Source organism: Alexandromys fortis, unplaced genomic scaffold, assembly GCF_014885135.2.
Source record: "Alexandromys fortis isolate MF-2015 unplaced genomic scaffold, M_Fortis_MF-2015_v1.1 scaffold_44, whole genome shotgun sequence".
Classification (NCBI taxonomy): Eukaryota; Metazoa; Chordata; class Mammalia; order Rodentia; family Cricetidae; genus Alexandromys; species Alexandromys fortis.
This window is the reverse complement of record NW_026067921.1, coordinates 8,819,163-8,844,532: the sequence shown is the minus strand read 5'-3', so window position 1 is coordinate 8,844,532 and position 25,370 is coordinate 8,819,163. Positions and strand designations below refer to the sequence as shown.

The window sequence follows — 25,370 nt, the reverse complement described above, 5'->3', positions numbered from 1 at the left end:
GTTTTAATCTCTTAGGGCATTTTTAAAATTTTCTTTCTATTGTAGTGTTTTTGTTTGTTTTGTTTTGTTTTTCAAGACAGGATTTCTCCATGTGGCCCTGGCTATCCTGGAACTCACTCTATGGACCAGGCTGGCCTTGAACTCACTCCTGCCTCTGTCTCCCAAGTGCTAGGATTAAAGGCATTCGCCACCACATCCAACTTCTATTGTAAATTTATAAAAAGATGACATTACTTATGATTTGGGTAGACAGTGAGTTAGCTGTGTCTTTCTAAGCCTTTATTTTTAGTCAGTGTCTATGGTGAAGTAAGTATTATAAAAAACATTTAAGCTAGCAGATAAAAAATATTGATTTAATCATTGAGGACATTATCTTTTTCTTTGTGAAGATTCCTTTTAAAATAATGGAGATCAGGAGTTTAATTTTCACCATAAACAGCTTAATGTTTGTGTAAACTTTAATGAATAGAGGTGTAGGTCAGGAATTTATATGAAATTTAAAAAGTGCATATTTTCTTAAAATAACAAAAGTGCATGTGCGCATTACTGTTATGTTGTTACTGTTATGCTACTGTGCACCCCCCACCCTGTCTGCTCTTTGGGTGACTAAGAGCACATGAGTCCTGAAGTCAGCACCCACTTCGACTGAATGACTTCCATGGAGTTAGCATTAGCTTCTCCTGAAACAGAAACAATATGTTGGTTGCTGTGAGAGAAACATGCCAAAGATGTTTAACAGAGGTTCTAATAAAACAAAATGGGGTGGAGTCTAGGGTCAAGCCCAGGGACTTGTGCATGCTGGTCAAGTGTACTCTGTGCTGAGCTACACTCCCAGTCCTCCAAATGTCTTTGGTTACAGCTCTGAGTCACTCATTTTTAGTGTCATTTCAGTATTATTCTAAAGTAGTTTTATATTTCACGTGGCAGCAGGTGTGGTGGAGCACACCTTTAACACAAGTAAGAAAGAGGCAGCAGATCTCTGTGAGTTTCAGACCAGCCAAGGCTGTACAGTGAGACCTATTTAAAAAATCTAAAAAAAATTTTCATATGACTATATTATTTCATATAAATAATATGCCTTATAATTTTTGGCTAATGTAGAAGGAGTAATTACCCCAACCTCTGTCATAGCTACACTGTTAACAGTTTGGTATGTTTCTTTCCAATATTTTTTAAGTTATATTTTCAAAAATTAAAGTAATATATTTTTTTCCAGTCTAAAAGTAATGTGTACTCCATGAGAAAGCTTGGACAATAGAGTACAAAGGGGAAAAACCAAAATCACTCATAAATTCCATCCAAAGATAATCATGATTAAATCTTGTTGTATATATTTTTTATATTTTTCATGAACATATTCTTTATTTACTAAAATTATATACTACACTACATGTTGTAACTGGATTGTTTACAGTATAATGTGAATGTTAATGTTAATAGTCTTATATAAGCTGTTAAGTGCTATGTACCATATGAGCATATTTAAGTATGTTTAGCTAACATACTTAACCATATCGCTATTGTTGGACATTGAAAGTGTTTCTAATTTTTTTACTGTTACCAATATTGCCATAGTTAATACCTTTGTCCATACATCTTTCCGTGCATCTATGATTGTTTCTTTAGGAATAGTCCTACAAGTGGAATAGCTGGGTCGAAGGGTATGTACACTTTAACGCTTTTGATACATGAAATGTCAAATTTAAGCTAACCACTGTTATATTCTGTCTTGTATTGCTATTCAATTGTTTTGTGTGTCTGTTTTGTCTTTCTAATTGGAACATACATGAGAGTAAGGGAAGTTGCTTAATATGTTGTTACCCTTTGGCAATATGGCTTCCTGTGTTGGGCTCATGATCATCAATGTATATCATTGTTGATTCAAAGTGGTGGTTCTCCAGGGTTTTGATGTCATATTCTGTATATTTAAAAATACGTGTGTGTGTGTATACATATGTGTGTGTGTGTGTATACACACACACATTTATATATTAGAGTAAATGTAGGCCTGCAAATTTTCTATTTTTTAGGCAGAGACATTTTAGAAATAAGACCAAATAAAAATTTCTATCATCATCCTCTTAGGAAATAGATTATTTAGCAATAAAAAAGGATAGAGCTCTGAAGAGAACATTTAGCTTTTTGTTCATATGTTTATCATTTTATATTGGGCTGGAATTTTCACCTTAACCTAGAAGTGAACTAGAGACCAACGTTTGGTTAACACAGACTTAAAAGATTTTAGAGTATTAAAAGTAAAACCCCTTTGCAAGAATATAATTTCCCCATGTCTCTTTCTCCACAGTATTGTGAAGGTCATGCATTAAACAGAATTTGTGTTTCTCCATGTCAGTGTTTGAATTATCAAGCTACGGGCTGGAGAGATGGCTCAGTGGTTAAGAGCATTGCCTGCTCTTCCAAAGGTCCTGAGTTCAATTCCCAGCAACCACATGGTGGCTCACAACCATCTGTAAGGAGGTCTGGCGCCCTCTTCTGGCCTTCAGGCATACAGACAGAATATTGTATACGTAATAAATAAATAAATATTTAAAAAAAAAAAAGAATTATCAAGCTAGACCTGCTGATGAGCACCTGAATATATTTCCAGTCACTTAAAACAACACCCATTTTTCTTTCTAGGGGATTGGAGCCAGGGTAGGTGTGATGTAGTGGAAAGACGGGATGTTTAGGCCGGCTCCTCACCTTCCATCAGTCACTTTTCCTTCCGCTTCCTTCCTAACACGGTGACGGTGATCAGATCTGTGAGGGATTTTCTAGCCCTTGTTCCACTTACTTCACTGTGATGTGACTGTTGTTTCTACAAATTCTTTGCTTACCTGACATGAGTTCTTCCAGGTAGAATGAGTCATATCCTTCTTTTGCAGCTCTAGGTGCTAACACAGGGATTCAGGCCTAGCAGGTGCCTGATGACGCGAGTGCTGAGCCAGTTCTGGATGTTGAGGGAACTGTGTGACATAATGTATGTGGAAGCGCACATAAACTTTGTGTGTTATACAATCAACAGTAATTTTGTTTTTGACAGGAGCTATTTTAATGGGGAGTTTCAAAACTTTGTGAAGAGAGAAAATTGCCCCATGAACAGTTTTATAAGCGCATTGTGTTTTTCTTCTATTTTTGCAAGAAAACACGTTTTAATTGGGGCTAGTGTGGAGCTAATGTCCTTCCTAGGAAGGCACATGCACTCCTCCTGCCTGTGTTGCATGGAGGTCCCAGATAGCAAATGTTTGTTTGACTTGGTTATCATCTAATTTTAATTTTAATGAGAACAGCGGCTTTCTTAATAAAAGCCAGTATCCATTGCTTCCTAACTAGTAAAGAAAGGTACCAAGTCTTGAGCAGAGGAGCCTGTGTTGTGCCTGATGCTTTTGGGTAGAGCTCCTTTTGGCTTCATTGGCTTTAAAAGACTTCTTTCTAATCGTTTCTAAAACTCCTGGTAAATTTTTGCCACAAGATGGCATTGGTGATTATTTGAGTATTCATGCTATTGAAGCAGCTCTGAGGAGGTGTGCATGATTGTATTGTGTGGGGGAATAAGAGTGGACGACTTTCATCGCTGCTTATGTACTGTTGCATTTTAACTCCAGAGTTAAATGATACTTAAGTCACTTTCCTTCTGTATTCAAGTATTGTTTTGTTTCCTGTTTTTCTGTCTTTATAATACAGTAACTATGTATTATTTGCCATGTGTTGTATGTGTCTGACTTACTGCTGATAATTGTGGTGACAGGTAAGAAGAAAATACGATGGGACCCAGTTAGGAGACGCTTCATTCAGTCCTGTCCCATCATAAGGATCCCTAACAGGTTCTTGAGAGGTGGGTGATAACTAGCAAGAGGTCTGTGCTTCCTGTGGGTTAAAGGGAATTTTGAATGGATTTTCTAAATTCAAAACTGTTTTCTTTAAGTTGTCTAGCAGTCAACCTTGAAATAAAGGAGTATAGGCCTCAGTTTTAAACTTATATTTTATACTGACCACTGTTGGATTTGTAATGACAAGTTTGGGGAAAGTTAGACTCTCTTAATGTGCCCTCGTTGTTAGAGCAGATTACTTTACGAATACCACTGGCAATCCATATGGTCTTCAAGTGTAGGATGTGATTCTAAGGAAGAAATAAAAGATGATGTGATAGTCTAAATGAAAAAAAAACCTTTGTATTAAATATTGTAAATAAAAAGCTGTGGAAAGCATTTGTAACAGGTCTTTAATATGAATATAAAGAGATCCTAGAAACAAGTAATCTGTATTTACTAGAAAAATAAGCAAATGTGCATATAAATAGTCAATACATAAAGAAATGCTAGTTGAGGAGCCCAAAATGGCTCAGGGGGTAAAAGTGCTTGCTGCCAAGCCCCACATAGTAGAAAGGAAGAAATTACTCCCATTAGTTGTGCTCTGACTTCCACACATGTGCTGTGGCACAATGTATATGCATATACACACAACACATACAATTTATAAATAAATAATACATAAAATATTAAAAAATATATGCCAGTAAACATAAACCTCATTTAGTTCACTACTGTGAAATATACATAATAATTAAAATAATATTTTTACTTATTAGATGGGAAGATTAAAATAAAACTACCCATGTTGGCAAGGGTGTGGGAAAAGAAAGTTTAAATGTTGACCTTTTATATGTAACTGACAAAATGTATCAACTTTAAAGCTGTGGTGCTTTGACTGGGCAGCTCTTCTGTTAGAAAGATCGCATTGTTTCTATTTCCCACTTTCCCATCAGCTCTAGACGGTAGTGAGTGAGAAATTGCTCAGAAGAGGATTGAAAACTCTAGTTTACTGTTTTTTTTTTTTTTAGCTATTGCAAATTATCAGACAAACGTGCTTGATGTTGTAATTTAAACCTTATTAAATTACTTGCAATTCATTTCATCTCATTTTAATCGAAGAGATTCAGTTAAAAACCTAAGCTGGGTGTAGTCGCAGTACACCTTTAAGGCAGACAGATTAGTGAGTTCCAACCAGCTTGGTCTACATAGCAAATTCCAGACCAGCCAGGATTACACAGGGAGACCCTTTCTCAAATAATAAACGGCAACAAAAAATTACGTAAGGGAAAATTCTACAGCCGCTATAGACGTTTCTCTGTCTGGTGTGTACCATATTTTTAGCAGCCAAACCTTAGAGCATGAAAAAAACTAAAACCAGTACTAAATAGATCAAGATAAGAAGTTCAGTGATAGTCAGCCACCGTTCACCATCCCAAAAGAAAAATAATTAGGATATAGAGTTTAATGAAAAAACGGTTGTGTGAGGCTGGGGAGATGGGGAGGTCAGAGCGCTTGTGCTCCCGCAGAAGATCCGGTCAGTTGCCAGCACCCTCGTGGTGGCTCCCCAGCATGCGCACCAATGCAGAGGCTCTCATGCTCCCCTTTGGCTCTGCCAGCGTCAGGTCCTCGTGTGCTGCACATGCTTGCAGGCAGACACTCAAGCACACTTAAAACATCTTTAAAAATTGTCTAAAATTTTATAAAAACATAAAATGACCAGAAAAGCCCTTGGTTATTTCTGCAAGGTAGGTTTTTTGTTTTTTACATAGCCTCCATTAAAAAAATTAATCCTGGGGAAAACACCGCACAGGTAAGTTTTATACCACTGGGTGTTTGTAAGTCCTAAGTTCAAAATGGCTGAGAAAGTTGGTGATAGTTAATTCTGAAAAGAGGGGCAGGCTTAGCATTGGGAGTATAAAGATCACCACAAGCCTCCTTGAAGCAGTGGCCTTGTCTGTCTTCTCCCCTTTGACCAGTTTGAGTGTTTGATGCCATTGGCCACCTGCATTTTCTCTTCCTTTGGGTCATAATACTAGATGATCCTAGATGTTTCCTTCTTACGCGTTGTCCATTTTGTCTCCTTCCCTAGTTCCTGATTTCCATCCATTAAAGGTGGGAATTCAGTGTTCTGTCCTTTTCCATGATCTCTGAGTGTTCCATCAGCTTCCTTAGGTTTAACTCTCTGTTCATCATTCATCCCTTCATTTGGTATTTCTGGATTGTTTCCTATGTAGCAGTTACTGTACTTCCTAGACTGATAATGCAGATCTTAGAGAACCAGGTAGACAGACAATTGCAGAGTAATTGGGATGAAATTATTTGTGAGAAGTGTCCTAATAAGGTGGTATGGCATGGGGCACACCAAAGAGGTTTCTTACCAGCAAATGGAGAAGAGGACGACAAAATAGTGTCATTTGATTTTTTTTTTTTTTTAAGAAAAGTTGCTTAAATCTGAGTGGGATTTTGCAAGGGAAGGGTAGAACCGCAGGCAGCAGGTAGCTTGAATATGGTGTTTATGCAGACTCAGACATGGTACTCTCAAAGATTTTTTTGCATACTGGCAGTAAGGAGCTGGAAAGGGCCAAATAGGAGCACTGTTGAAGGATAATTTTCAGGATCAGACTTGGTTTTGTAGCTAGTAAAGGGATCGTGATTACAGTTACCAAGGTGAAGAAAGCTGAAATCTGAAAAATGAAATCTGGCAGCTGTAGTAGGAATTAGAGGGGGTAGGTAATCCAAACTGTGCCTATGCTAAATTATGAGACCTGATCTCTAATTGAAAAATAGGGGGGGCTGGAGAGATGGCTCAGAGGTTAAAAGCACTAGCTGCTCTTCCAGAGGTCTTGAGTTCAATTCCCAGCAACCACATGGTGGCTCACAACCATCTGTAATGAGATCTGGTGCCCTCTTCTGATGTATATATGTTAACAGAACATTGTATGCATAATAAATAGATAAATCTAAAAAAAAAAAAAAGAAGAAAACTAGGGGGGAAAACAAGCAGTGGCTTCCAGGGACTGGAGAGCAGCTCACTGGCTGCTCTTGCAGAGGATGCCCTCCTTTGGCCTCTGTGGGCATCAGACACACACCCAAGCCATATACATAGTGAAGGGAAAATACTCATACACACAGAATAAAAATAAATCTTTTAAAACATGGCTTTCAGATTTTCTACATGACTTGTACTGCCATTCTCTAGGGGCATGGCATGGATAATCTCAGGGCAGGTTTTAGGAATGGGTGATACACTCCCATTCATTAATCTGCAGTCCAGTAGTTGATTATCCCTGATGGAGATAGAGACAGAGACCCACACTGGAGCACTGGACTGAGCTCCCAAGGTCCCAATGAGGAGCGGATGGAGGGAGAACACGAGCAAGGATGTCAGGACCACGAGGGGTGCACCCACCCACGGAGACAGTGGGGCTGATCTATTGGGAGCTAACCAAGGCCAGCTGGACTGTGACTGAAACAGCATGGGATAAAACCGGACTCTCTGATCATGGCGAACAATGAGGGCTGATGAGAAGCCAAGGACAATGGCACAGGGTTTTGATCCTACTTCATGTTCTGGCTTTGTGGGAGCCTAGCCAGTTTGGATGTTCACCTTCCTAGACATGGACGGAGGGGGGAGGACCTTGGACTTTCCACAGGGCAGGGAACCCTGACTGCTCTTTGGACTGGAGAGGTAGGGGGAGAGGAGTGGGGGGAGGGGGGTTGGGTGGGAGGAGGGGAAGGGAAATGGGAGGCTGGGAGGAGGCGGAAACTTTTTTTTCCTTTTCTCAATAAAAAAAAATAAAAAAATTAAAAAATTAAAAAAAAGAAGTATTTACAGAAAAACCTCTATTCTTATTTATTTATTTTTGCGACAGTTTGTCTTGTGTAGTAATGGCTATTCTGGAACTAGCTTTGTAGATCAGGCTGGTCTCAAACTGATCGAGATACTCCTGCCTCTGCCTCCCTAGTGCTGGGATTAAAGGTGTGGACCACCACCTGGCTAATTCTCTGATTCTTTAACACTAAATTTATTTCCCGGGAAAACTTGGAAGGCCTCTCTGTTCTGAAGTCACCTTCAGTGTGCTGCCTGTATCAGCACGGATCACACGGATCATCATCTGTTCACTGTGTGTGCTCCCTGAGCTCAGGCTGTAAGCTCTGCAAAAACGGGGCAGTAGGACAGCTGCTCTGACTGCTTCATCTCCATATGGTAGCACAGTGCATGTGAGCGGGTAGATTGTGAGATCTAATTATAAAACTGTTGTCAGGGAAGAGCATGGGCGTAGATCTTAGTATGTCCTCAGCTGTTCTCAGTTGTGGTGGTAAGTTAATGAATTGTTAAGAACATGAACATACTTGTTCAGTGGTTCATTAGGTGTTTTCTTAAAAAAACCACAACCTTATTTATACTTTAGTAATTGCCTTTTGAAACACTTTCAAGCCTTCATTTTGGAAACCCTTTACCTTGACTGAAAACAGTTTTTTGGGTCTGTTTTCTGTAGCTAGATTCTACATCTTCTTAAAAGAGATTTCTGCCAATTAACAGTGTGGTGTGGTAAAAATAGTTCTGACATAATAAACACTGTGTCCATCATGAAGTAGTAAACTGAAAGCATCCACTTACCGTCTTCAGTTCTCCAATACCATTGAAGATGAAAAAAAATGATAGATGATGTTACGTCATAATTGTATTGAAAATAAAAGAAAAAGGAAGTTTGGAGTCAGATATCTGTTTCTGAATCCAGGCTCTGCCATTTGCCAACTGTGTGACCCTGGGCAAATCATTGCTTATTTATTTCTTTATTGCCTCAGTTTCCTTAATTTGTAAAGCTAGAATGGTGATAATAGTACCTTTTTACAGAGAGAAATATCGAGAGAGAATGTTTGCAAAGTTTCTAATTATGTCTAGGAATGTTTAGTTAATGTTAGCTGCTAGTTTTTAGGAATTTTGAGGAATTTCAGGGTAATTAAAAACAAGCAGATGGTGGAGGGTGGAGTCTAATGGTAGAGCACTTGCCTACATGAATTCAGTTCTCAATACTGCAAAACTAATTAAAAATGAGGCATGGAGGCAGAGGCAGGCGGATATCTGTGAGTTCAGGCCAGCTAGGACTGTTACATAGAGGAACCCTGTCTCGGGGAAAAAGAAAACTAGGTATGGTATCACACACTGGTATCTTAGAATGTGGAAGGTAAAGGCAGGAGGATCTGGAGTTCAGGTCAACATCAGCTATGTAGTAAGTTCCAGAATAGCCTGGGCTACATGAGGCTGCCTTAAAAAATGGAATTATATTGAATGAGAAATCAACACTGAATATAATGTAGTCCAAAACCAAGCGTTCTTGATATATGATAGATAGCAGAGACTAATTTTATTTATTTTAATTTGGGGGAGCAAGGTCTCACTATGTAATACTAGCTCACTTGTAATTTACTGTCTAGACCAGCCTGGCCTTGAACTCACAGAGATCTGCCTGCCTCTGCCTCTTGAGTACTAGGATTAAAGATGTGCACCCCCATCACTGGCTCATGGCCATTTCAACATTTCGTGGTTTTTTTTTTTCAAGACACAATTTACCTACCTACCTACCTACCTACCTACCTACCTACCTACCTACCTTCTATCTAATCCCTTGCTGCCTGGAACTCACTTTACAGACCAGGCTAGCTCTGAATTAATAGATCATCTGTCTCTGCCTTCTGGGTGCTGTAATTAAAGGCATGAGCCACTATGCCTGGTTTGTCTTTTTTTTTTTAACTAGTGTTTATTTTTTATATTTAAGACAGGGTTCCTACTAAGTGGCCCTGGCTTGACTGAGACTTGATGGCATCAACTCACAAAGATTGCTAGATTAAAAATGTGTACAATTATACCTGGTCTTGAGGAAACCCTGTGGAACGTTAGGAAACTCTCATCATGAGCGGTACCCTCACAGAGTGATAGCGAATTGTTTGCTCAGCAAGACTCAAGACTGACCCTGAGTTTCTAACCTGCATCATGACTGCGAAAGATGATTGCATTCAGTGTTCTCAGGGGAAATTATTTTGTAGATAGATTCTGTATGGGGGGAGGTCAAAATAAATAAGAGATCCGAAAATTTATGCCATATACTCATGTTGGGAAAATTAGTTTTAGAGATAGATACTTCTGGTAATGTGAAAAATCCCAAACGAGGAAGATTTGAATATACGTAGTAGTGTAGTGGAAACTCCAGTGAAACTTGTCCATGAAGCTAAGTATAATTGCAAAGATTTCTAATAATATAGAGGATTTGTGTAAATATGTGAGTATACATATGTATTACATTATATAACATTAAGCAAGTTGGAAGTACCATTAAAGATCTTACAATTTCTTTTCTGTTTTGTTTTAAAATGTACATGTCAGGCTGGGTGGTGGCGGCACATGGTAATCCCAGCATTTGGAAGGCAAAGGCAGGCAGATCTGAGTGAGTTCCAGGACAGCCAAAGCTACACAGAGAATCCTGTTTCCAAAAACAAAAACAAAAAAAAAAAAGGAAAAAGAAAAACCAAAACAAAACAAACTATAAGTCTTATTGAGGGGACTAAGAAGATGGCTTAATGAATAAAGTGCTTGCTGTACATGCCTAAGGACCAGTTTGCATCCGTCACAATCCATGTAAGTGCCAGGGGCATAGCAGCCTGCCTATAATTCCTGTCCTGGGAAGGCTGAGACATGGGGCCCAGCAGCAAGCTGACTAGCTAGTCTAAGCTATATCAAAGTTAAATTGAAAGACCTTTCCTCAGTCAACAAGATGACTGCCCAGATCAGCCTTGGGTCTCCATGCACACGTGCCTATGCTCATACACACATGTACACATACATACACAAATGCATACTCACCACACATATATACCCAAGCAAAAAGAAATCTTACTAAAATATGAAGTTTTAATAATATTGAAATATATAGGTGAAAACTGAGCATCTTTACTACAAACTTTTAAAAAAATATTTATTTATTTATTATATTACAATAATCTGTGTGTATGCCTGCAGTCCAGACGAGGGCACCAGACCTGATTACAGATGGTTGTGAGCCACCATGTGGTTGCTGGGAATTGAACTCAGGACCTTTGGAAGAGAAGGCAATGCTCTTAACCTCTGAGCCATCTCTCCAGCTCTTTACTACAAACTTATACAGTGAATTTGTATAAGTTAATTTTTAAAAAAGACATCTCAGCTGGGTGATGGTGGCACATGCCTTTAATTCTAGCACCTGGGAGGCAGAGGCAGGCAGATCTCTCAGTCGGAGGCCATTCTGGTCTACAGAGTGAGTTCCAGGACAGCCAGGGGTACACAGAGAAATCCTGTCTCAAAAAAACCAACCAAACAAAAGACATCTCACTAGAAGAATGTGTAAAAGTCTGGAATAGGCATTTACTGAAAAGAAAATTCCAAATGGCCAGTTAACATAAAGAGCACTCAACTTGGTTGGGCATGGGGGCACATGCCTTTAATTTCAGCACTTGGGAGGCAGATACAGAGATCTCTGTGAGTTCGAGACATGCTTGTTCTACAGAGCTGATGGAGGAAGGTCATTGGCTAATAAAGAAACTGGCTTGCCCCATTTTATTGGTTAGAACATAGGTGGGTGGAGTAAACAGAAGAGAATGCTGGGAGGAAGAGGAAGTGAGGTCAGAAGTAATGCAGCTCCTCTCAGAGCCAGATGCCTCAGACAGAGAGGCATGCTCCGCTCTCCTGGGCAGTCCTCCGACCCAGGATGGATGTAGGCTAGAATCTTCCCGGTAAGCGCACCTTGGGGTGCTTACACAGATGATTAGAAATGGGCTAAATTAATATGTGAGAATTAGCCTAGAAGAGGCTAGATAGAAATGGGTCAAGCAGTCTTTAAATGAATACAGTTTGTGTGTTGTTATTTCGGGCATAAGCTAGCCAGGCGGCCGGGGTGCTGGGGACGCAGCCCCGCCGCCGCTCTTATTTCAACACAGAGCTAGTTCCAGGACATCCAGGACAGCTACACAGAGAAACCCTATCTTCAGAAAGAAGGAAGGAAGGAAGGAAGGAAGGAAGGAAGGAAGGAAGGAAGGAAGGAAGGAAGGAAGGAAGGAAAACACTCAACTTGATAAGCAATGAGAGAAATGTGAGTACAGCATGAGATGGGTTTGTAGACTGACAGGAATTATCCAAACGACAGCAGTGACTGCCCAGTATTGGTAGGCGGGTGGGGCTGAGAGCGTCTCGTATGCTGCTGGTGGCTGTGGAAACGGTTCTAACCATTGACAATGTTTAGCCTTATCTAATAAAGATTTCCTGTAAGACTCAGAAATTCCATTTCTGGATTTATAGCCAACAGCAATATGACTCCCTGTACACCTGAAAACATGTTTGGAAATGTTTATATCAATATTATGAGCCATAGGCTGAAATCATCTAAGTGTCCATTCATAGAACTAAACAGAATAAGTAAGTTGTGCTGTATACGCACACAGAAATGCTGTTTAACAATGGAAATGAGCAGACTGTGCACCATCTTCACAATATAACACGAGGGACGCCTCAGAACAATGGTACATAAGAACCCAAAAGAATATGTACTACATCGTTTTGTTAGACACTTCAAATAGTATTTGGGGATGCATACCTAGGCAAGATAACATATAATAAGGCTATAAAGAGACTGCTAGTTTTATGATTGAGAGAAAAATTATTGGGGTTGGAGAGATGGCTCAGAGGTTAAAAGCATTTGTTGCTCTTGCTGAGGACCCAGGCTTGATTCCCAGCACCTCCACGGGCACAGGTGTGCTCATGATGCCTATACATGCATATACATCACACAATCTAAAAAAAAATTACTTCTAGAAGTGATGAAGTGAGTTGAAGGCTGTTGTGGTTAAGAGGGGAAGAAAGCTTCTGGGAGTTGGCAGTACTTACTTACACTTACAGGTTCGAAGAAAAAGTATGACTTTCCCTGCTTTAAAAATATAAAATTGCGGGCTGGAGAGATGGCTCAGAGGTTAAGAGCATTGCCTGCTCTTCCAAAGGTCCTGAGTTCAATTCCCAGCAACCACATGGTGGCTCACAACCATCTGTAATGTGGTCTGGTGCCCTCTTCTGGCCTGCAGTCATACACACAGAAAGAATATTGTATACATAATAAATAAATAAATAAATAAATAAATATTTTTTAAAAAATATAAAATTGCTCACACTGTGGCCTTATATCTGTACTTTCTGTATGTAACATTTCAGTACAAATTTTATTTTTAAAATATACCCTTTTCTGATAGGGAACAACTTCTTTTTATTTATTTTTTTGAGACAGGGTTTCTCTGTAACAACTCTGTCTTGGAACTACTCTGTAAACCAGGCTGGCCTTGAATTCACAAAGATCTGCCCATCTTGCCTCCCAAGTGCTGAGATTAAAGGCGTGTGCCACCGCTGCAGGGCTGGAATAAAATTCTTAACATGTAGAAATATTTTACTGATAGACCATTAACAAGAAACCAAGAGGAAATGTCAAATTTAGTGGTGAACTCTGACTGCTGTCCTCACTGAATTAAATTAAACAAGGCTAATCTGTTCAGTATCATCTCTACCATAGTTGTGTTCAGTTTCAGCTAAAACTTGAGTAAGATAAACAACAACAAAAAATTATTTGCTGGGATGCTAGAGAGATGGCTCAGTGATTAAGAATGAACACTTAATAAAGACCCTAGTTGGGTTCCCAGCACCCATATGGTAGCTCACAACTGTCTGTATCTCCAGTTCCAGAGGATCCGATGCCCTTTTCTGATCTACTTGGGCACTAGGTATGCACATTGTATATATGCTTACATTCAAGCACTCATATACAGAGAAAGTCTTTATTAAAAATGTTTTGCTGGGCTACAGTCTTGTGAGACTGAGAAAGATCAATAGTTTGAGACTTGTATGGATGTCGTGGTGCATGCTTTTAATCCTTGCACGGAAGAGGCATAGACAGACAGGTTTCTATGAATTCAAGGTCAGCCTGGTCAACATAGGAAATTTCAGGCCAGCCAATGCCACATAGTGAGATCCTATTCCAACAAACAGAGTTCAAGGCTGGCCCAGACTATATACCCAGACCCCGTCTCAATAAAAGAAGCTAGAAAGACAACAGTGTCAGGAGGAGTATATAGCTTGGTACCGTACTTGCCTGTCATGCATGAAGTCCTGAGTTTCATCCCCAAGACTGCAAAAACCGGGCATGGTGACCCATACCTGTAGTGCCAGCAGTCTGGAAGCAGAGTAGGAGGGTCAGCAGCTCAAATCATCCTTGGTTTGTAGAGAACTTGAGGTAATCCTGGGCTACCTAAGACCTTTGTCTCAAAGAAAGAACAAAATATACACTTTCATACACATATTTAGGAGTATAAATTGGTACAGTTTAGCTATTGGAGGAACAACATGGCTCTACAATAGTTTTCTGTATAAACATTTGAAACATGTGTTCCTATGACCCAAAAGTTCTATTTCTAGAAATATTCATATATTTTCATATGAACACATAGAAGAAACTTCATTCCAATATTTTTTGTTATAATCAGAGCATTGGGAATGACCTAATCATCAGTTGTATAATCTCAGACAGCTACTTGGTTTCTGCTACAAATTCAAACACTTCCCTAGTCACCATGGCTCCTGTTGACTCTGAGTTAGAGTAAATGATTGATCCAGGAAATCCAGGTCCATGGTCTCACAGGCATGTGTCTCTTCTGGTTGTTAGATCACCTTGGCATGTAGGTTCATTTTCCATTTTTTACTTCTACATTTGCCTTTGTATTAAAAGTTCTTACATTTTGTGAGTGTGTGCATGCATGCATGCGTGTGTGAGATGAGAATTCAGCTTTCAGGAGTGAGTTCTCTCCTCCATGTCCACCCGAGGAGTCTTCAGGCTTGGGGGCAAGCACCTTTACTGCTGAGCTCACCGTGAAATCCTGCTCCCATGATTTCTAGTGAGAATTCTGGAACCAGGTAACCCAAAGCTGGGGGTGATTAGCTGAAAACTTGATTGAAGATTCAGAGACTTTAGACTAAAACCCAATCTCATTTTGTCCAAGTCGAGGAGCCTGTGCTGTATGCTATCTGATAAAAATTAATGCTTGGTTCCTGTGGCATTGCCCTGACAAATTCCTGTGATTTATTAAGAACAAAACGGGTTTCTGATATGTGAGTTAAATCTGTGGGAAGGAGTGAGTTACTCAGTACAGCTGCAAAGGCTCTTTGACAGAATGTCTAGCATTTATCAAGCACTGATCAGATGCTCTTGACGCAGTCATTTCATTTGAATAGATCATGAGATCCATAGAAGTTAGCTGTTAGATTATCCCAGCACTGTCTGATAGAAATATGAGCTATGAACTTAAGTTTTATAGCAGCCACATGAAAAACAAAGCATGATGTTAATATTTTTATTTAATCCATATCATCTTAACATTACCATCTATGTTGATAGAACTAGTAGTTTTACATTCTTTTTAGGGATCCCAGTTTGGCCCAGCCACATTTCAGGGGTGGCCAGGAACTACTGTGCTGTGCAGGGCAGAGCTGGACTGTAAGCCCCAGAGACAGTGTCTCTGGCCCAGCACCTGTCACGAGAACAGTTCACAGCTGTTGTCCAGTAATATTTGGACTTAGGGTGGATGAATGGATACATTTTATGTCAAATCATCTTTTCATTTTGCCTCAGTGTTTACTCCAAATGAGTTATGTTTATCACAATGATATTTTTGGTAAACTTACTTGGAACACATTCTGTGCTTCGTGTCCTCTGAGAGAGAGTCCTAGAATGTTACTGTATTCTTTTCACATTTGCCTAGAACGTAAAAACCTAAAAGTTATCTAATGGCTTCTGGAAATGAAAAAATAATAGCATTCTAGAGATTCTTAGTTCCTGTCTATTGATCTTGCAAATCCCTAGATGTATTTATAACTTGCAAAGATCATTCCACAGCCCAACACCTGTCACCTAGATCACACCCTCCCCTTCTTCCCCTTTCTTCCTTCGCTGTTGGGAATTGAAGCCAGGGCCATGCACAGGCTAAGTGCCTGCTCTTCTATTGAGCTCCATGCCATGTATCTTGGAAAAACCGTGTCAGAGTCCACAGAGCTGCACATGGTTTTGATTGTCCTTGCCACTGTTTACGCTGGCCCAAAGTTAAACTCAGGGAAGCTCTAGGACGGGGTGTGTTTTCCCAGCAGCGTCAGGTGTTGTGGGTGCTGCAGGATAAGTGTGCACTGTTTGCCTCTGAGGCACTTTTACTCTGTTTGCATTAGAAAAACAAACATGAGATGAGCCGAGAAGAGTTAACTAGTTCATTCTCTACATTGGTCAGTGTTTTCTGTGAGCCTTCCTTAGGCTTGGTTATAGAAAAGTGAGTGCACATACATTTCTCTTCCCTCAGATAGCTCACCGCCACCTGGAAAGATACACGAATAAACCAGTGAACATTTAAAAACAGCAAATCTGTGGGGATACAGTGATACTATCCCCAGCTCGATGTGAGGATTCAGTGAAGGACAGTGGCTTGCACAAGGTACTGGTTGAAAGAACCTATATTCAACCTAGATGTCATGGGAGCCCTTGCTCACTCTTGCACACTCACTCTCCTGTGTTTCCAGTGTGCCAGAAGGAAACTCAGTTCTTCACTCACATTAGATCACAGCTCATTTGTAAATTTGCTAGCTGATTCTAGGTGCCTGGTATTACACTCATATTTATGAAGTTACACTGCTTCCATCTGATAACTGTTCAGTCTGCCCTAACATTTGAGTAGGAGGCTGCTGAACCTGAAGAGCCCTAAAAAAGGCTGCATGGAGTAGACTTGGAAGCGTTTCTTCCGCTGGACACTTAAAGGGTAGGTGGGCTAGGCCAAGGTCAAAGGAAGGACTCTAGGCCTGCTGACCAGGAGGCTAACTCAGCCTAGAGAGTAAGTGGAGGGCTCTGAGATGCTTGACCCAGGCCCTTAAGAAACCCGCTGACAGTGCCTTGCACACAGACTGACATGGGCCAGAGTAACTAAGAGATTCAGTGTTGCTTTGTTTTTCGGTTGCTCTAGTTCTGTGCATATTGTTTCAAGTCTTGTTCTAAAGTATACCTTAGAAGGTGGGATTTTGCTTAAAAAAACATGAAAGGCCTTATTAGGTTGGTAATAGATACTTATTAGTAAAGCATATTTATTGGGGTCTAGCAGTGTCCTAAGGATTAATGAACTAGTATCAGTAGCACATGAAAATAGAGATGTTTTTAGGGTTATAGCAAATATAGTTTTGTCTTAGTCCATATCATATTTTATCTTGTTTGGTTCTATAACTATTCAAGGATTTCTGTAGACTGGTATAAGAAGTCATGAGGATAATAGAAATATAAAGTAGTGGGCTTTTTTTCCATCCTTTAAAATGATATCAAAATAATTTTAAATGAACCAGTATATGTGTATATAATTTAATCATTTATTTATTATATACTGGGGATTAAGGGCCTTGACTATGCTAGGCAAGTACTCTACCCACTTGAGCTGCACCACCAATCTTATCTTTCCTTCCTTCCTTCCTTCCTTCCTTCCTTCCTCCCTCCCTCCCTCCCTCCCTCCCTCCCTTTGTCCCTCCCTCCCTCCCTCCGTCTCTATCTATCTATCTATCTATCTATCTATCTATCTATCTATCTATCTATCTATCTATCTATTTTTTTTAATTTTGAGCAGACCAGGTTATCTCTAAATTGCCCGGGCTGGTCCTTAACTTATGTGCTGAGCCCAGGCAGACATTGAAATTATGGTTTTCCTGATTCAGTCCCCTGAGTAGCTTAGATCACAATTAAAACCGGCTTATGCCGCAAGGCCTGGCTAGTTAATGCAATTGAAAATATAGAAAGATTCTGTGGCTGTAGCTCAGTGGTGGAATGATTGCCAGTCGTGAGCAAGGCAGCTTTCGTTTCTGGTATCATAAAGAACAGAAATTTTTAAATCTAGAACTTGCCTCTTTCCTGTTTGCCAAGTTTTACTTTTTTTGTGGTCCTGGGGTCCTATCCAGGATCTTTACCAAGCCTTGGAGTCTCAGAGGTCAGGGCTTAGTTCCATTTTGAAATTTTTGACCATTTTGAATTAAATGTTTTTTCATAAATAGCTTTTCTTAGTAATAACTTTAAACAGAATATAGGATTTTTGGGATAAATGCAAGGTTTTCTTTGAAAAGTTTTGGAATGGTATTCAGAGAATTAATTTTTCTCTGATCACATAAGGACCAGTTTTCTTTTTAAATGTATGCTTACATGTTTGTGTTTATTTAGGCATGACTCATTCATGTTTGTGGTTGCTTTCTCCAGTAGTCACAGTTTAATCCAGATTGCCTGTGCTCTCCCCTAAATAGTAAGAAAATCTGTCCTCTGCCCTCTTAGTCTCTGAAGTAGTGTAGGCCTCTCCTCTTCCTTTTCTTGAATTCCACATTGTCAGCCATTTCCTTGAGTTTACCATGCTGTGTCACCTCTCTTGGGGAAAAATCTCTCTTAGTCTTTGAAATTTAGAAATCATGAAATAAAAGCAGAGACTAGCTCCTTAAATCCTAAGTAGTCTGTATGAGTGTATAAAATAACCTAAGTAAATGACATTTTGTGTTAAGAATCCCTCCTGACTTATAAAGTTCAAATGGTTGTTACTAATTTTGTTTATGCTCTTCACCTATGGGCCATTTTTGGAACACCATGCTCTTCTTCCATAGGCCACAGACCTCCCCCAGCACGCAGTGGACATCGTTGTGTGGCAGATAATACCAATCTCTATGTGTTTGGAGGGTATAACCCAGACTATGATGAGTCGGGAGGGCCGGATAATGAAGACTATCCTCTCTTCAGGGAGCTTTGGAGGTATCATTTTGCAACAGGCGTGTGGCACCAGATGGGCACAGATGGCTACATGCCCCGGGAACTGGCATCTATGTCACGTAAGTGCCAGCAGTTGTGACATTTTAACTCTGTGAACCAACTGAAATATCAGGTTTAGTGTCACTTGTTCCCTGTTAGTAATTTACACTATTGAAGCATGAGTAAGTGTTGTCACGAATAGGCATTTCACTGTGATGATAATATAGTGTGGTGGCTTTGAAACCCTGAGTTCCTGGGTTTGAATCTAACTGTAAGTACTGGATTGCCAGATGAGTTTTAACTTTATTTGTCTATAAAGTAAGATTAGCAATGTCTCAGAGGGTTCAGTATAAAGTATTATATATGTTAGGAAAAATGTAGTCAAAATGAAACAATGGAGCTGTAACTATGATAGTTAATAGCTGTTAAGTGAAGGACTTCACTTCCTTACAGCATCACTATGTTGAGTTTCTACAGTGACTTCCACTGTACTAATGAAGAACCCAAGGTTTCATAAAGGCCCCGAGAACAATGGCTAAGAGTGCATGCTCTGAAGCCAGAGTGACCAGGATTGAATCCCAGCTCTTTTTAGGAAACCATCAGCAAGTTTTTAAACTGTTCTTACCAGGCATGGTAGTTCATGCCTATAATCCTAACACTTGAGAGGCTGAGACAGAAGGATTACAGTGAGTTCAAGGCTAGCCTGGGTTAAGTAGCAAGACCTTATTTCCTGAAGACAAATAAACAGAGGAATTAAAACACAAATATTTGCTATTTCTGTTTGTGTTTATCATCTTTAAAAGTGGAGGTTGGGCTCATTGCTTAGTGGTAGAGTGTACCAAGTTATGGATTCAAACAGCACAGAGAGGGAGACAGAAGAAAGAGAAGAAAATAACATTTACAGTTCCGACTTAATAGGGTTGTTAACTAGTTTCCCTGAAGTCACACTAAAATTAATTCCAATTCTTAACAGCACTACAGTGCAGACTGTTAACCTCTAGGTGCAGACTGTTAACCGCTAGGTGCAGACTGTTAACCACTAGGTGCAGACTGTTACCCACTGCATTGTAGACTGTTGACCACTATGGTACAGACTGTTAACCACTAGGTGCAGACTGTTAACCACTAGGTGCAGACTGTTAAGCACTGCAGTGTAGACTGTTGACCACTATGGTACAGATTGTTAACCACTGCAGTACAGACTGTTACCCACTGCTGTGTAGACTGTTGACCGCTATGGTGTGTGAAGTTGGGGAACTACTGAAGGAAGGAGGAAAGAAAGAAGGGAAGATTGTGTAAATTATGGCAAACAAAATAGACAAAGATAGAATACCAAACTTGTCTGCAGGATATTGGTGTTTCTTTTTATCTGGTGGAGGATTAAACTGACAGAAACCATAGTTTAAAATATAAAGATTATTCCTCTGACAGAAAATGACCCTTTGATTCCTTCATCTGAGTCTTACAGGTTCTTTTCCAGGGCAAAGATGATAGATTGTTTTCCTCTGGCTGGCTATGTATTTGTCTTGAGCAGCAGTGGTATTCTGTAGTTCATAGGCTTGACATTGCTATACACTGTTGTATTTCATGAAATGCTCTAGAGCATTTTGGCTATGTATCATACATCTACCAGTGAGCATGTGAGATAATCCTTCAGTACATATGAACTAAGCCATGTTCTGAAGAATCCTTAAGATCATTAAAGAAGACATGTTTGAGCTTTTCAGATGGTCTGGGTTCGTGGGCAGACACTGTAGGAAGCAGTTGCATAAGTAGAATGTGTGTGTCTTCCTCCCCAGTTGTGCTGCACGGAAACAACCTGTTAGTGTTTGGAGGTACAGGCATCCCATTTGGTGAGAGCAACGGCAATGACGTCCATGTCTGTAACGTGAAGTACAAGAGATGGGCTTTACTCAGCTGTCGGGGAAAGAGACCCAGTCGTATATATGGACAGGTACTAGTCTGTGGCTAATTAATGGTGAATGTGCTTATTTTCATATTGTTCTAGTCCAGCAGCAGTGTCAGAATACAGTGCTACATTTGTTTTAATGGAGATTGAAAGTCAATTTGTAAATCTTACCATTCCCTCTCTCGATTTCACCATTCTTTGCTGGGAGAGGTGAGAGAAGGATGAGAGAGAGAATTTTTTATGCCTTTGCTAGGGGACGGCCTCAGGTATTGTTCCTTAGGAACTGTGTTCACCTTTTATCTCTCCTTTCTTTTTTGAGACAGTCTCTGGGATCTGGAACTTGCTGATGAGGCTGGACTGCCTGGCCAGTGAGCTCCAGGGATCGGCCTGACCTTGCCTCCCCAGTGCAGCTTTTATGAGTTTTGTTTGTTGTTTTACATGGTGTGGGAATTTTACCCGCCAAGCCATCTTCCCCGTGCCCTTATTTGCTTCTAATTCAATCTTAAGGTTAGGAGATAAATCTATGTAGAAACGCCTTTAACTGCACCAACCCCTAGTGCAAGACTGAGCTTTAGCATGGTCTGAGTCTGCTCTGATTCTGCCAAGAACTTTATTTCCTAAGAAGCGTACGGAGCTCATCAAGAGATTCAACACAGAGCTGAACTAAAACATCTAGAGACTTCAAAGTCAGTTTAACCTTTGCTATTGGTTTGTATGGTTTGCTTGGTTTCGTTTTTTGAGACCGATTTCTCTGTGTAGCTGTGGCTGGCCTGGAACTCATCTGTAGACCAAGCTGGCCTCAACTCAGAGATCCATCTCCCTCTGCCTTCCGAGTGCTGGGACAAAAGGTGTGTGCCACCACCGCCTGGCTTAATCTTTGATTTGTAAAGTTATATCCAGAAAGATAGTGGGTTATCCACCCAATCAGACTTTTGAGACCATTGGCTGAACTTGGAATAACCACCATTTGATATCAGGCTCAACTGTCTTGCACACAGGCGTGATTAAACACTTCTGAGCTCGAAATCTGAAGGAACTCTTTCCAGCCCACTCTATCAAACTGCGGGCCACTCAAGCTCCAAGAAGTAACTGTGGCAGTGACTGGAGAGGAGTCTGATGGAAATACCAGCTCTAGGCGCCAGACTTCTATGGCAGTTCCCAATTGGTGTTGCTTCTTGGGAGTGTTTTTCTTCAGACTGCTTAGGAAGATAGATGGCTTTTAGTGGAAATGCTCCTGTCCGTGGTCCTACATTCTTGACTCTAAGATAATCACCTAACAGATACCTTTCTAGGTAGAACCAGCAAAGCTTTACTTTGTAAAGGCAAAAGTAAAATAGCCCCTAGGTTTTAGGAAAAGGTGTAGTCATCCATTCATAGACAAGGTTGCACATGCAGCGTGGCCTTTCCTTGGCCTTATGCAAATGTCAGATTACCTGCTGTAGGGGATGATTTTTTTTTAATCTTTAAATTTATTATTAATTATTATTATTATTAGTGTGTGTATGTGTAAGAGTGTGCATATACAGACGTGCCACAGCTCCAGGGTACAGGTCAGAGAACTGGGTTCTGGGTATGAATCAGAGTCAGGCTTACATGGCTAGCACTTTTACCCACTGGGTCATCTTGCCAGCTCTTTAACTTTTAATTTTTGAGATTTTTGGTGGGGTCTTTTGGTTTTGAGTTTTTTTTTGTTTTGTTTTTAAGGTCTCATTTTGTAGCTCAGCCTCAGACTTTTTTCTGATCTTGCCTCAGGCTCCTGAGTACTAGGATTATAAGCAAGTACCTTCATACCTGAGACAAAGTCTGATACTTTATTTTATTTTTAGATTTAGTTTGTATGTATGCATGTTTTGCCTGCATGTGTGTGTGCTATGTCTATGCTTAGTGCCCATGAAGGTCAGAAGAGGGTGTTGGATCTCCTGGAACTGGAATTACGGGATGGTTTGAACGACCATGTAGGTACTGGGAACAGAACTCAAGTGCTCTTAACTGCTGAGCCTTTGCTCCAGCTCTGATATTTTAGTTTTATTTATGTGGTGTGGTGCACAGGTGCCTGGAGAGCTGACGTTACAGGTGGTTGGGAGCTGCCCAACAAGGGTACAGGGAACTGACTCCAGTTCTTGGGAGAACAGAAAGGGTTAAAAAGAAGAGAAACTGGGCAACAGTGGTATATGCCTTTAATCCCAGTACTCGGGAGGCGGAGGCAGGCCTCTCTGTGGTTCGTGGCCACTCGCATCTTCAGAGCAAGTTCCAGGACAACAGCACTATACAGAAAAAAACAAAAACAAAGCAGTACAAACAAACAAACAAACAAAAAAAACCAAAACCAGAACAAAAAGTGAGAGAGAGAGAATTTGATAAACATGGTGTGGGGCATTGCTAAGTTTGTGTTCTGTAAGTGTTAAGGAGTCATTCTTATTCGCCCTCTTTCTACAGGCCATGGCCCTCATCAATGGTTCCCTTTATGTCTTTGGGGGAACAACTGGCTACATCTACAGCACAGACCTGCACAAGTTAGATCTCAATACCATGGTGTGGACACAACTCAAACCAAACAACCTGTCCTGTGATCTGCCAGAGGAGAGGTGAGCTGCTGGGGCTGAGCACTCTGGTCTTTCCCGCTCAGACTGAGCTCTTTCAGCACCTGACAACATGAAGGAAAAACCCCTTGATAAGGCAGCTAACGGGCACATGGGTCCAGATCAGTGGTAAAGAAGGGGCTATTGTGAGAATACAGTGTTTCCTCTAGTTGTGGAGTTTTTAAAATCTTTTTCTCTTGTACTTCTTAATCTTTCAGTAGTAAGAAGCTAATAATGTGTTGAAAGGAACCAATGGTAGCAGTTACCAATAAAAGTCAGTGAGTGGCCGGGTGGTGGTGGCGCACGCCTTTAATCCCAGCACTCGGGAGGCAGATGCAGGCGGATCTCGGATCTCTGTGAGTTCAAGGCCAGCCTGGTCTACAAGAGCGAGTTCCAGGACAGGCTCCAAAGCTACAGAGAACCCCTGTCTGGAAAAACTTTAAAAAAAAAAAAAGTCAGTGAGGGTCAGTGACTGTTGATGAGAAGGAAGGACAGATGGGACGATAGGATGACGGACAGAGGCTGGGTGGCATGGTCATTCATTCCATTGCCTCGGAAACATCCTAGCAGCATCATACTGCTCTCCTGTTGTTTTCTACCAAAGGCCCCAGATCTTTCATGGTTCTTTCCATAGGAATAGTTACCTCTTAGAATTAAACTTAATGGCCGGGCGGTAGTGGCGCCTGCCTTTAATCCCAGCACTTGGGAGGGAGAGGCCAGCCTGATCTATAGAGTGAGTTACAGGACAGGCTCCAAAGCTACAGAGAAACCCTGTCTTGAAAAAAAATAAAAACGAATGCAACATATCTTTGCATCATTAAACAAATATAACACATCTTTAACTAATATTCTACAACAGGATTCATTTCTCTCTTCTGGTGTGCAGAGTACATGCAGACAAAACACCCATATGTATTAAATACAAAAATAAATAAACCTTTTTTTAAGAATTCCAATTCTAAGAGAGCCTGTATTATTCAGAGTTCTTTAGAGGAACAGAAATAATAGAATAATAAAGGATTATTAGAATAGCTTACAAGCTATGGTCCAGCTAGTCCAACAATAGCTTTTTGCCAATGCCAAGTCCATGAATCCAGTAGTTGTTCAGGCCACAAGGCTGGATGTCTTAGCTGGTCTTCAGTATACACCAGAATCCTGAAGAAGTAGACTCTCATGCCAGTGAAAGAATGGGCTTTCCAGTAAGAGCAAGCAGGCAAAGAGAGAGTAAGCTTCCTTCTTCCATGTTATTTATATAGGCTGCCAGCAGAAGGTGAGGCTTAGATTAAAGGTAGATCTATCTTCCCACCTCAAAAGATCTGGATTAAAGTTGTGTCTTCCCACTTCAAATGCTTTATTTAAGAAAAAAAATCCCTGCTGGAGAGATGGCTCAGCCTCTTCCAGAGGTCCTGAGTTCAATTCCCAGCACCCATATGGTGGCTCACAACCATCTGTAATGAGATCTGGTGCCCTCTTCTGGTTCTGGTGTGTACATGCCAGCAGAACATTGTATGCTTAATAAATAAAAACCTCTTAAAAAAAAAAAAAAGAAGAAGAAGAAGAAAATCCCCTGCTGGGCAGTGGTGGCACACACCTCTAATCCCAGCACCTAAGCAGAGGCAGGTGGATCTCTGGGAGTTTGAGACCAGCCTGGTTGATAAAGTCAGTTCCAGGACTGCCAGGGCTACATAGAGAAGCCCTATCTCGGAAAATAAAACGAAAGGGAAAAAACAGTTTACTGAGCCACTTGGTTTTAGTTAAGTCCAGATGTAGTCAAGCTGACTAACAAGAATGGCCATCACAGCATTTTTCTTGGAGGGGAAGAAGTTTCACTTGTAGCTCAATTGCCTAGATGGAAGTTCTAGAGGGTGTACACGCAATTTCCTGCAAAATAATAAGTATCTTAACTTAAGAACTCATAGTGTGGGGCTGGAGAGATGGCTCAGTGGTTAAGAGTACCGCCTGCGCGTCTAAAGGTCCTGAGTTCAATTCCCAGCAACCACATGGTGGCTTACAACCATATGTAATGAGGTCTGGTGCCCTCTTCTGGCCTGCAGGCATGCATGTAGGCAGAACACTGTATACATAATAAATAAATAAATCTTTTTTAAAAAAAGATCCAAATGAGGAGCAGAAGGAGGGAGAACATGAGCAAGGAAGTCAGGATCACGAGGGGTGCACTCACCCACTGTGACAGTGGAACTGATCTATT

At 40.6% G+C, this 25,370-nt stretch overlaps 1 protein-coding gene across 1 annotated transcript in view; it reads left to right on the top strand.

The window, feature by feature from the left end:
• Klhdc10 (kelch domain containing 10) overlaps positions 1-25,370 on the top strand; it is a 54,891-nt gene that overhangs the window by 19,849 nt on the left and 9,672 nt on the right. Inside the window, exons 2-5 of the mRNA XM_050141750.1 lie at positions 3,749-3,835; positions 18,532-18,753; positions 20,473-20,627; positions 23,019-23,167. Of these exons, the coding sequence (XP_049997707.1) occupies positions 3,749-3,835; positions 18,532-18,753; positions 20,473-20,627; positions 23,019-23,167 (613 nt within the window). The remainder of the gene's footprint in view (positions 1-3,748; positions 3,836-18,531; positions 18,754-20,472; positions 20,628-23,018; positions 23,168-25,370) is intronic.